The 13,734-nt window shown below is 39.8% G+C and overlaps 1 protein-coding gene across 4 annotated transcripts in view; it reads left to right on the top strand.

Annotated features, from left to right (window-relative positions):
- The window catches only part of TNC (tenascin C), a 152,052-nt gene extending 146,198 nt beyond the window's left edge, over positions 1–5,854 (top strand). For all 4 annotated transcript variants that reach the window (XM_085612018.1, XM_085612010.1, XM_085611999.1 and 1 more), the window contains 2 exons: positions 984–1,147; positions 3,237–5,854. In XM_085612018.1, coding sequence (XP_085468144.1) covers positions 984–1,147; positions 3,237–3,347 — 275 coding nt within the window. In that variant the 3' untranslated portion in view covers positions 3,348–5,854. The remainder of the gene's footprint in view (positions 1–983; positions 1,148–3,236) is intronic.
- Positions 5,855–13,734: the final 7,880 nt, after the last annotated feature.

Here is a 13,734-nt window from a genome sequence, read left to right as displayed (position 1 = left end):
TGGAGGCTTAATAGTGGTGGTAGAAGAGGCAACCAGTTAAGCTAGTACATGTAGTTGGTCAAGATCAAAAATGTTCTAGCAGTCTAATCACAAACAGCAGAGTGAGGGTTGGACTAAATGTAACTGAATCACCCGTAAAAATATGTGCATTAGACTTAGAATATACAAATCAACTTAAATATAGACACCATCAAGGAGCTATTAATTTCATCATAGCAACTTCATCATAGAAAAAGAGGAGAAAGACCTCAACACAGTAGAAAAGGAGACACAACTAGATTGTGGATGCAAATGTGACAGACTATAAGCTTACAGGATAAAAGAGGATTTCAAATATGTTGAAGTAGCCTGAAGAATATAGGAAATCACATACAAAAAGAGGCTACATGACAGGTTACGGAGGAATTCATTACTATCAGTGAAGAAATAGAATCCAGATAACAGGATAACCAGTATGAGGAAAGATAAATATAGAGAGAAAGAATAATAATTTAAAGTACAAAATCGTCAAGGCAGCAACAAAAAAACCCAACATGAAATGTAAAAGAAGTACTAAAATATTTTTTTTTTAATTGATTGGATGGAGAAAAAAGCTCTAACGTGACTAGAGTGACCTGTACCAAATTATAGAAGCGCTCCAAGATATGAAATAAAAAAGACAATGTGATGAGTACAGAAGAGGGGACTGAAGAGATGCACATCTAGTGATAAATATGAAAACAGATTATAAATTGGGGAAAACAACAGTGAGAAAAGATGAATAGGTAATTAATTCAAGAGTGTTTTCTGAGTTTCTGTGTTTGTGATGAAATGAACGGGTGCTGGGTTCACAAATTCTCCACCGTTTTTCGGCACTTGCTTGCTAGTCTGGCTCCTTGTTGAGAAAGTCAAATATTGTCTACCAGTGAAACCTCACACTTTCTAAGTTCTTTAAGTTATACATATTATGTTTTCCACCTGACTGAAAATTTCATTATATGCAGGTGACTCCATGACTTACCACAATGGGCGCTCTTTCTCCACATTCGACAAGGACAATGATTCTGCCATTACCAATTGTGCCTTGTCATACAAGGGAGCCTTCTGGTACAAAAACTGTCACAGAGTCAATTTGATGGGCAGATATGGCGACAACAGCCATAGTCAGGTGAGTCCTCACAAATCACGGAATTGTTTGAAACTTTAAATGCTACAAGCTCAAAATCACCCTAATATCATCAGAGAAAGGCTTGGAAAATGTTCCAACTTCAAACCAAATGTCTGTCATCAGTGAATTCTTTTAATTGTATCAGTAGGGAGATATATGCAATGGTGCAGTTTTTCCCTCTTAAAGAGGTGCTTCGAGGAGCAGATTGTAGCTCCTTCAATTGTATTACTTCTTGTTAGAGTGGGAAGTGTTGGTGGTTGAATGACAAAAAGATAAATTAAATAGTTCAGTTTTCTATCAGTTCCTAGAGAGACATTAAGTATGATTGCAGAAATAGACCACCAAGGCTATGCGGTCTGCTCACTTCTACTTCTACTACCACAAAATGCATCTCTTCACTTGTTCCATATTGTCTTAAATTCCATGATAGTTTTTGATATTGGAATATCTGCCAAGATGTTGTTCCATGTGTTCATTCACAGAATGTTCCTTTGCAAATCTAACTGTACACAATCCTACCACATGTTCTTTCCCTTAGAACATAAAGTAATCTGAAGAGTCTTCACTCTTTAATATTATGTATATCATTTGATGTATTTAATTGTGTCTGTAATACCTAAATTTCTGTCCTTCTCAAAATTGTACATATCCAGATCCTAGAGCTATCCCTCATAATGTCTATGGTACAAATCACATTCAATTCTGGGAACCACAAATATTCTTCTACTTTGTACTGCTTGCTGGCAGTTGTAGTCAAAGGTTTTGTGCTCTTTCCAACATTAAACATCAGCATCCAGACTGTACTTCACATGGTGTTAAATTCTTTCAGAGTGTTTACCAGGTTCAAACCAAAGAGCCTTAAAGCAGTAGATGATGGTGCTGTTAACAAAAAATCAGAATTGATATCAACCTCTATGTGTGTGGAGGAATTTAACAGACACCAGTCCCGCAAATTAACCATCTCATGTTAGATCAATCGTTGTGAGCTACTCTGCATGAACTCTATGTTCTACTTACTTATATTTCATTTTAGTGTACATGTTTCAATTACATATACTATGTAAGACGATCTTTGCAGTTCTCCCTTAAATGGTGTTTTTATGGGCAAAGGACATTGCAAAATCTAAACAGACCACAGTTAGCTCTGTCAAATAAAGCAATTTCCCTAGATACCCAGGGCCTCATTTATGAAAAGTGACACATTGCTGCGTGAAAACAGCGATGCATCACTTTTCATTGCGACACCAATGATGCGTCATATTTACTGTAGGACGCATCATGTCACAAGAAGTTACAGATACGTCAGTATTTCTGACGTATCTGTAGGTGCAAAACTGACGCATTGCTGGAGTGTGTCACAAAAGTGACACCACTCCAGCAATTGGTCTTTACAAATTGGCAAGTCCCATGTTAAATGTGCCTGCATCAGTCTTATGCCTGCGTCACTTCTACAACCCTTTCTTGCGTCAGAACACCCCCTGCATACATTATACCTGGTGCAGAAATAATGTGGCGCAGGGGTTTAGAAAGGACGTATCTGCCTAGATGCATCACTTTGTAAATATGGTGAAACAAGGTGCTTTTTTTTATGCCGCTGGTGCGTCACAAAAAGTGGCGCACCGGTGGTGCAAAAGTGATGCAAGTGCTCATAAATAAGACCTCCAGTGTCACAAATAAGGTTAATACTTCTGAATGGATATTTTTTTAGCTAAATCATTCTAACAAAACTTATATGATCTATCATATAAAAAAATTCTCTAAATTATGTAACCTTATTTGATCCTATCAATGTCTACATTCTTAAATTGAAGCTAACCAATTTTGTTTTGCAAAATACTGTTTTGCTTCCTGTTTTGAGAAGAAAATTAAAATTTGATCTTTTCCAGGTATTCAAGTGCATCTACAGTAATGGCTGGCGAATTTACTAATACATCCTTGTGGCTTCCTAATACTTCAGACAGTTTCCATCCATTTAGGAAATATGGAAACTATTGTTTTTTGAACAATTAGTGATTTGCAGACCCTCTTATGTTAATGTACATTTACTTGGATTAGGCTGCTTTACTGACTGCCACTATGTCTCTTACAGGGTGTAAACTGGTTCCATTGGAAAGGACATGAGTATTCCATTCAATTTGCTGAAATGAAGTTGAGGCCTGTCAGTTTCCGGAATTTGGAAGGCAGAAGAAGGAGAGCATAATCTTCATCCTTGGAGAAGAATGGGAAGGGGATGTTCTGGGAATGTCACTAGGGGCATCAATTTACCAAAGTTTCAGAACCACAGGCCCACTGTGGTGGCAATACCAGCCCAACTGCAAGCCCTAGTAAACCACAGCAGCTAACCGTGAAGAAAGCAGTGCTTACTGCCCATGGTCAAACACACACCAAAGACAAATATACTCCCTGAATGGTTCCATTTTGGAAGAAAGCCTCAGATTTTGAGGTTCAGGCATGTCGTCCTCTTGGGTGGCTGGGAGGGAGGGAGAAGGGAGTGGGTATTTGTACAGTGGTAGTTTGTTTTAGAACCAGCCATATTTTAAACAACCTTTGTATAATTATTATTATTATTTTTATTGGTGGCGAGAGATGTTTGGTTCCTGTGGAGACTTCTTTTGTGTTAATGTACCACAGAGGATGGGGAGGGAAACAATTAGCTTTCACACAGAGCATTAAAATTGTATTGTTACCATTGCAAGAAATGGTAATAATAAAATGTGAGTTCTCATTGAGCAGGGTTGCAGAGGGTCCAATATAGGAAAGGGCTTTACCAGGCTGAGCTTAAGTATCCTATGTTGTCACAATGCACCCAAACATACAGATTAATATGATACAAAATGTTATAATTGGTGAGTTAACTAACTACATTTATAAAATCTCTAAAAGAGGATACTGGAGGATTTTGAAATCTTATAGTGTGGCCTGTTTCAGGACCACTCTGTAATATGTTAACCCGAAACAGGTGCCTCCTTTTTCTGTCCTAAATAAATTGCATGGCACCAGGAGGACTTTGTCTTTCTCTAATCATTACAGGCTGAATTCACAAAGGTGCTCCTCTTTAAGTCAGAAATTTGCTTCTGTTGAATTCGCGTCAAATTGTTGACTTGTATGATATTCACAGAGAATCTCAGGATTAGTCCTGCAAATCTTGGACAGTCATTGATTTCCAGAAGTATGGCTATGCACAAATATTTCCTTATGTAAAGTTATTACCAGGTGTACAGTTTACACATTGAAATTGAATGCAAATACGCATTAGCTCATTTAATTTATTTTCTCTCCATGGCAACATGTTTTTTTTTAAATAGAGAAACTTCTTCCCCTTATCCACCAACAAATATACTGATTTTCCATTCCTATTTCTATCTCTGGATCTTTACAAGGGAATCCATTTTCTTGAGTTCCATGAGTTTGAAACTACCTTCAAAGTTTTGAAGAATACTTACAAATATATAAGCCTGTGGGAAATCACCAACTGTTACAGGCCAACCCAAGCAAGAATGCCCACAAACAGCTCTCTCACAGTGCTTTTTCAAATATGTATATTTCACAAACGGATGGAATTTGAATATTCATACATTTAATTTGTTAAGGTAAAATTCCACTCTTCCTGATTCTGTGAATCAGAACTTTGATTTGGCTAACACCAATAATGTTTTTGAGCACCTGAGTTGAACTTAGGTCTCTAGGTCTCTCTCTATCCACTAACCATCTGTTCACTATGGGCCATATGTGCGAACACATTTTCCCATACACACAGAATGGATAAAACCCTTTGATACATCTGGCCCTATATCTTTAGCAAACAAGCCTGCACCTTGCACTCTAATCAACTGGTACAAATACCTGTCTTTGTGAGTTGAAGACTTGGTAATCCTTCCATGCTTATTCTACAGCCACTACCTGCCCACACAGAAAGTATCTCTCAATTTGAACATAACCTGCCTCTTTTATCCAAAAGACCTGCACTGTCCTAAACGTCAAAAGACAATTTGTGATTGTAATTGTTTGGTATTTTCTGTTTTCTTTTTTTTGTTTTGTAAAAGCACAATTTACTATTTAAACTAATCTGTTAATACTCTTTATAAAAGGAGATGTGTGCAAAAGCGGAAGGAAAAAGGGTCAGGTGACAGAGTGATATAAGGCATTATATGCACATTTTCTGACAGCTATTTGTTGAGGTTAGAAGAAACGAAATGTAGTTTTCTATAATAGAAAACAGACATCCTTTGATTAAAGGACAATTGCTCCTTCTTGTAACAATTGTTCTATTCTTTTCAAATAAAAAATGAAACTAATTTTTCTAATCATTGTTTTTATATGTAATTTAATGTTTTTTAAAGAAGGATTTGTAGAATGTACATACCTAAAGTAGTTGTACCCAAGTAACTGCCAGGTTTTTACCTTTTCCCCCCAGCTGCCTTTGCTTGCCCAGCTCTCCATGCAGATCAGACCTCTGGGTACACAAAGTCTTGACGTTTCATATGTAGCCAGAACCTCTCCAAATAGATAACAATCACTAACCAAAAGAGAGACAAATTCAAAATCTGAAAAAGTTCCCAAACCACTGAAACTGAATGTAAATGAAGGGGTCATTTGTAAAAAAACTAAATTACAATAAAATAAAATGAAAAAAACGGAAAAATGCCTTTCTTAGTCTTTGTGTATATGCTACTCGTAACAAATACAATAAAATAATTTTTGTTTGGATGTTTGACTTTTTTCTTCCGAATGTCAAAAGCAGAAGCAGATTTCTAATTGTTCGACCAGGGTTTCTGTGTCTTTGGTCTTCCTTAATGTGTACAAAAAAGGGGGACCAGAGTTCTTGTCGAGACACTATTTGCTACTACAGCCTAAACCTGTCCCTTATAAGAAGAATCAGCGACAAAGTTCAATGATCATCCTTTCACATGGAGGTTGCCCATCCTTGTGCCCTCAACATTTATTATTACACAGATGAAATTTTAAATTCCCTGGGAAAAGACAATTTACTAAGATTTACCGCCATGTTTGCTTCACAAAAGTGATGCAAAACGATGCAAACGCTTTTGTTAACCTATTTACTTTCCAGCGTAAAACCTGTTTTACACTGGAAAATAGCTTGAAAGCAATAAAAAGCAGCACTTACGGTTGTTTTGCTTTACTTGGTGCCATAGGGGTGCACCTTAAGTGGTGCATGGGCGTTCCCAGGCAACCATCCAAGGATTCTGATGCTCAACCCTATTAACTTAAAAAGTAGACAAGGTTTAGCATCAGAAAATAGCGCCTGTTTTAGATAGGCTCTATGAAGGAGAAATGCTTTTTTTCTTCTCTATTTTCCGACTTTGCATGTGTGCTGCACTTTACATAACACATTCAAAGTGGTAAAATGTTTAATGTTACTCTAAGCATAGTATTTTGTACTGAAAGGGTAGCCTTCCAGTGCAAAACCTATGCTAGACTCACAGAGACACCCTTGCATTATGGTGAAAAGGTGTGTCGAACGGGTGCACATTTCTGCGCTGGCTGTAGGGAGAGGGGTGGATAGTGCCATATTCTGTAAATGTGGCGCTCTCATGCTCACTTCTCATGCAGTGCAGAGCAGCATTTGCGGCTGCTGCCCTGCACTGAGAAAGAAACTCGTAAGTCTGTCCCCAAGTATCCCTGTGGTTCTACATATTTCGCACCTCACAGTTCATAGGAAAGGGACACTTTAAGAATTCCTATGCCTTTGAAGGAAAAGCCACCTTTTTGGGCTTAACGTATCTACAAGTAGCTCAAAGACAATACAGTTATACCAAATAGATATAAAAACTATTTTGCAACATGAACAATTGAAAACTAGAGCAAACTCAATTTTAAGCTTCAAACTCTCAAATACATCTGACCAGATGATAGAAGAAAAAAATCTAAAAATGGTGATCATTTAGTGAAGGGGAAATAACCATCACAACGCAGTCATTACAACGCACTATCTTTACAACGCAACATCCTTTACATCACATGCCATTATAACGCAGCCATGACAACGCATGCCACTAAAACGCATGCCATTACAACGTTTACCACTACAACGCATACCACTATCCAACACGTACCCTACTGTTGCACTCACTGGAGTGGGAATAGTAATTTTTACCCCTACACTATCCAACATTTACACTACCGTTGCCTTCAAAGTATTATGCGTTTTAATGGTTTGCATTGTAATGGTATGCGTTTGTTGGAAGGTGGGTTATTGGTAGGGGCAAATGTAGGTCTGCCACTGGCAATAAGGCCACTAACACATGATAGGACCCAGCATAGTTCTTAGAAAATTATTCCCATCCTCAACCCTTGGTAACGTGGCTGCGAGCAGACAGGCTTAACTTCAAAGTAAGGTATGAAAAGCATCTAAAAACACCATTTCAGTAAATAATTAAGACACAACACAAAATAAAAATCCCACACCAATTTATAAAAATATGTAATATTTTTATCTTTTAAATGAACCAACACGAAAAAAATCCACTGTAGGGAACCAGAGATGTGAAGTTTGAAAGATTAGTCACTTTCTAGTGCATAGAAACCAACAGTGCCCCTTTTAGTCATTTCGTTTTCTCTGACAAGTACACACCTTTAGAAACGGTTCTGGAGAATATCTCACCACTGTGTAGCATTCTCCAGCAGGCTAGGTCCAGTTAGAACTCCTTCCTGAAGTTCTGCTTGCGGGTCCCAAAGTATCCAACACAGAGTCCAAGGTTCTGGAATCTCCAAGAGGGTCCTTGAAAGTGTGAAACTTCAATTGCGCAATCCACTTGAACAAAACCCTTTCAAATCCACCGGTTCTCCAGGCTGGGGATGTCCAGGTGAGCTCTGTTAACCTGTAGCTTGCAGGGAGTCTACTTCTCAGTCCTTTTGTAGCAAGGATATCCACAGGGCTGCAGTTTCAGTTGGTGCAGTCTTCAGAGGTCAGGCCTTAGAAGTCTTTGCACAGCAAAACTTTGCAGCAAGGCACGTCTTGCTTCAGTAAGTTTCAAGCAGCAGATCTGGAGGGCTCTGCCCCTCTCAGATACTTATTCAAAATTCCCTGGGTCAAGCTACAGGTCACCTCTGACCAATGAAAGCAGGGTAACTCCTCATAGTGATGACCACATCCTGCAGAGTGTGGCATTTTGTTGTCCCAGAGTGCATCATTCTTCCAAATCCATAATGGCTGATTTTCCAGCAAGGAGGTAAGAGCTGGCTAAACACACCCCCTGGGATGGCTTATTTCCATGGACTCTCCCCCTACCATCTGCACATACCTTCCTTAAGCCTAGCCCTGACTCCTGGTCAAGAGTGTCAGAGTGAAACTGAAACCCAAGCCTCCCCTCTGCCTTTGAAGAGCATAGTTTACGACTCCACCTCCTGGCCTGGCATACCTATAGACCAGCACACTGCCCTCCCAGCAGAGTGGTCCTTTATCACCTCTTGAAAGCAGCCTGGCTAATCCACTTAACTCTGACCAATCAGGGCAGACCACTGGAAGGCTGAATTTGGACTTACAAACAAGAAAGTCTTATAACTTCTTGTATGTACACTTTAGGAGTAATTCAACAATATAATATTGTTGGATTTACTACTACCATTCTGCGAAGTCTTTGAATGGTCCGGCTAGTCCTCTCCCATCAATATTTATTAATCATTAACTTCCTACCATGTTAACCTATGGGCCATGGGGTTTGCAATGGGGAAAATGACTTGGGCCAGTCTTCTAGCATCAGGGCTTATAAAAACATATTTTATAAGTATTTCCCTAATTTCTACAGGACCCCCCACCCCCTGTGCAACTAGGGGAGACTTTAGGGGTTCTGAATCTGTAGAAATATTGCAGATTCTCCTTTTACTGTGTTTCTAGTATCAAAGTCGAATTTGACCAGCAATTTACTGTTTCAAAGCAGTCCTGGCACCCAGTGCTGCTTTTAAACTGACCTCAGGCTTCAACACTGCACACATGCTAGTGCAGAAAAAGCTGCTGGCCTCTAAACTGCCATACCCCAGGGTACTGGGGACTTCTAGGTAGTTTCAATCCCCTGCCCTATTATATACTATGGGCTTATGGGGTAGGTCATGCCAATTACAGGGGTACCCCACCATACCATAGTGAACCCTAGTGTATGTTGGGTGTTTTAACTGTATTCTAATGTGTTCCTTTCAGCTTGGCACTGGCCCTGAGCCTGGTTAGGCAGAGCCCAGGGTCAGTCAGAGTCAGTTACCACCAGTTCCAATCAGCAAAAAGTTGGGGGGTGCCCAGGGCACAGGATGACTTTGCAACAGCGTTGTAATGGGATGCGTTGTTAGTGTAGTTTCTAAAAATGCATTGTGATGGCATGCATCGTAAAATCATTCGTTGTAATAGATGTTGCGATGTAAAAACCGCGTTGTAAAGGCATGCTTTGTAAAAGTTTGCGTTGTAACGTGTCCTATTCATAGTGAAGCATTTTAGGCCAGCAATCACCATCATCGTAAGTTCCTCAGACCTCTCCCGTGGTCAATGCATACATTAAAAGTTTGATTTTTATTAAGCACAATTTTCTATGTCCAACGTCTACACAGTCTTGAGCATCAACACTATCGTTAGAGGTAAGCAACTTGTTTTACGATAAGTGGGCCATGCTCCATTCGTTTTAGCACATCTGTGCTCTTTTGATCAGCCACTGAGCTTATGCAAATCAGTCTTGGCCCCACCCCAAAAAAGGGTTGTCTTAGTAACATCGAGTAGGGGATTGAAGATGTTTCTAATAAATAATATTCTTGTAAACAGAGTACGCTATTGTTTACAGTTTAAGACTGCTTTCTCAAACTACAGTGCTACTTATTACAGCCCGTTGCATAATTCAAAGAGCCATTTAAATCAATCAAAACACATATAAAATCCCCATGCTGCCTGCCTCTAAGATATTTTTTGCATTTCACTCGCAGCCCTTGTCTATTAGCTGCATTGGGAGTGTTGCTGAAACGCCTCTGAATTGAGAATGGTTGGAATTTTGCTTTTGGCGAGAGTGGTGATAGACACAGTAACACAACACACAGGAAGGCGTATTAAATGTCACACTCTAACAGATTTACCATGAAATAAAAATGAACCTAAGTCTACTGTGAAGTCACTTTCGTTTATGATGATAAAACCCATGGCTGCCTGCTGAGTTAGCTATAACTGCATGAACAGTAGGAAACGAGAAACATCTGGCTGCGAACCAGCGTAAAATAATGAGATCCAGGTTTAAAAACAGCTGTTGTAGGATCTCAATATGAGAGGTGGTTTCATCGTCTTCAATACCGAGCATCTTGGTTGGTGCTGAGTAGCACTCATCCTGTCGATAGGACATTAAAGGTATTAACACCTAGAGCAGCAACAGCGCTCTTAAACTATTAATTTACATGCATGTTTGATGTCACATCCTTCCGTTCAACGCATTGTGAAGTTTACAACAGATTGTGCAAAATTTCAGTGCTTCGCTGTCATACACTCTATGGAGCCTACTTAAAGATTTTGCAAATTCCATGAACTTTCTTAATTAAATCTCAATAAAAGTGGGGACAGCAGCTTAGTTAATGGATACAAATATTATGCAAACGCTATTGCATGGAACAAGTCTTGGTGGAACATTCAGGATGTCAAATCACCTGAGCAAAAAATAATCCTCAACTATCAATCTTGCAAACAACTTTGCGCACTAATCCGGTTGGACATGATATTCATTTTGCCACAGGTACTTTCAAACCTGTTTTACTCTTGATCACAAATTTCAGGATCAATTATTACAGAACTGTGCATTAGCTCATTTCACATCACCCTTTATGCTCCACAATTAAACGTTTTTCCATTTTGAGGAAATCCTTTTCTCTCCCGAAAAACTGAAGGTACTTGAGCGCGTCTGCTGCCCTACATAACCAAGCTTTTATATAATTTTAGGACTAATGTTAGTACAGATAAGATGGGAGTAGAAGGGGCGTGTACTTGACATCCAATGAGGACAAAGTCCCATCCTTTCCTCCGTGTAAACATTCTTGTCACACAGGACCAAAGTGAGAATCTGGGGTTCAGCAAGAGAAATAAGCTTTTGTCGTTGACATTGCTGGTGCAGTGTTGACAATTGGTATTCTGTCGAAACGGACTGAGGGTATGAAACACGATGGCAGTATCTGGAGATTGAAGATAGGCCTAAGGCGCGCTTGAAGGAGACTGTGGGAGATCTGAAGATTGATGGGAAAGGTGTTCTAGATCCAGTGCAGGGATGCCTTGAGCCAGACTTCTATGTCTCAGGACAGTAGCAGAATTTCTCACTGTCCGGTTTGTGTTGAATTTTCAGAGGTATATGTGGTTTGCAGAGTTTACCAAGCAAAACTGCAGGTTGGTAATGGGGTGCATTGGTAAAACTGTGTTTACATATTCATGTTTTGTGTGGGGGTGAGAGCAAAAAGTGTGAGTTTTTTGGCTGTTATTAAGACACAACATAATAACTAAAATATCTCATTATTTGAAAACCAGTTTACCAATAGTTCAGAGTAGAAGGCACATTCTTGATTTTTACAACTTGCGCAGCCCAAAGATACCCAGTTTTAGTATTCAAGCGGTGGACATCATCCACCATGTTGGCAATAATTACACACTGATTTACCACAAAATCTATATTTCAGCCTTTGTTGGCTTAAACTGAGAAAACTATTTGATAAGTTGGAAGAAAAACTGAAACAAATTTTGTTCGCACTTAACTACGTGAGACTACAGTTCTTTCATAAGACCATATGCTATAAACAACAATTGTTTTATTGGTACAGCTTTTTGTGGACAGAAACCTATAGTACATCACTAGGGGGTTGAAGGAAGTTAAGAAGTGCTCCAAGAGCCGTGTGTTGGTCCCAAATCAAACCTGATATGCATTTAAAAGTGGGTCAGAGCAGAGAAGATGAGGAAGAGCTGTACTAGGTGGTCCATGTGATGCAACACGAGGCAAGAGAGCGTCTGAAACCCTTCATAAAGTAACCTTAACATTTTGGTTTGAATGCCAAAGAAAAAAATGAAACTGACCAATGAATAAGAAGAAGTGACACAATTTTGCACAAGCTTATAGACCTAGTGCAAAGTACAGGTGTGATTATAGGAAAATGTTGTTTGTTCGGGTGAAAGACACTCATATAGACCATGGTTCATCACCAGTGAAGAAGCCCCAAAATAGAGAGACAAATCAGCAGGTAGATGCTATTACAATATAGTTGATTGATGTCCGGTACACTCTGTTGTGATTGCCCCTCCTGGTAAAGATGAGGCTATTGCCCCAAAGTCTGACTTAGATGATCACACTTACTGGATCGGGAAATCTGAGCCGCAACCCCCCTAATCCGCCTCCTGAAAGAACAAAGAGGCTGGTGCAGAGACTACACGAGCAGAGGCAATCACTTGTCTCCTACTATCAGACAGTGTGAAAGGTCAGGTTTCTGAAAAAGGGACACAAAAACAAGGATAGGCGCATTTAACTCAATCCTAAGCTTGGTAATCAAAAGACCCAGACTGAAATAGTGGAACAGCGAACCCAAAGTGAATCACAAGTGCTTCTACCGTCTCCTCGAAGGAGAGGGGCCTGCGGCTGCCAGAAGCAGGGATGAAAGATGAGGATACAGAGGACAGCACCAAGGCAAATAGAACAGACCAGGGAGCTGTGCTCTGGACAGTGTCTTGGCAAAGCATTGGACTTTAAATAAACGCAGAACCTTGCCCTGGACTTTAGATCTTGATGAAAACAATCCAGATAGTGCACAAATGAGCACTTTTAGAAAGACATATTTATTCCAGCTCCAGCAGATCGCCTGCATAAACTCACTTGGATGACTCATTGTATAATTGAACACTAGAAGGCCACAGACGCCTTCTCGAATGCATACATTTGGTGCATGTAAATATTGAGGTGATAAAAGGTCATTGGTATGGATCAGGGATCCATTCTGGCATAAAACAGTCTGATTTAGCATAAGAGGGTAAAGCCTCGCAAAAATTGATGCACAGAGAATAATAAACAGACACTAGCCTATGTAATATGCTGGCGCACTAGACCAGACCATGGTCCACAAGGCAGCCGATCTGACAGTTACCAAGAAAGTGGTGGCCGATGTGGATTCATAGTATTGATTCATATCACTCTGACTCTTAAAATGCTCAATTCCAGCACATTGTTGAGAGCCAGTGATGCCCTCTTGTAAGAGTCTGTAGATGTCTCTACCAAAGCCAGGAGAGACTGCCAGAAATATAAGAAGGCCTTCTTCATCTCTCTGAAATCTTGGTGGCAGGCATCCAAAACTCCTCTATTCCTGCGGGGAGTGTTGATTATCAGTATGAGCTGGCACTTGAGGAGCATGACCCTAGTTGGGAAGGATTGAGTGCTGCACATGGGCGAGAGTAGGAGGAGCGATACAGTTGTGCATGGGGTTGGTAGGCAACTGATACTTCTGTTGTGTGGGGGTAACGCTTCTTATCAAAATGTGTACTCAGATTCTTACTGAATTGCACGAGTAGTGGAACACTACTGATGTCAATGGAGATAATCTTATAGATTCTGAGTCCATATATGGAAATGATCTGCCTTTAGACTTTG

The sequence above is a fragment of the Triturus cristatus genome, chromosome 1_2 (genome assembly GCF_964204655.1).
Source record: "Triturus cristatus chromosome 1_2, aTriCri1.1, whole genome shotgun sequence".
NCBI lineage: Eukaryota > Metazoa > Chordata > Amphibia > Caudata > Salamandridae > Triturus > Triturus cristatus.
The sequence above is the reverse complement of the archived record's forward strand: the minus strand, read 5'-3'. Positions and strand labels throughout refer to the sequence as shown.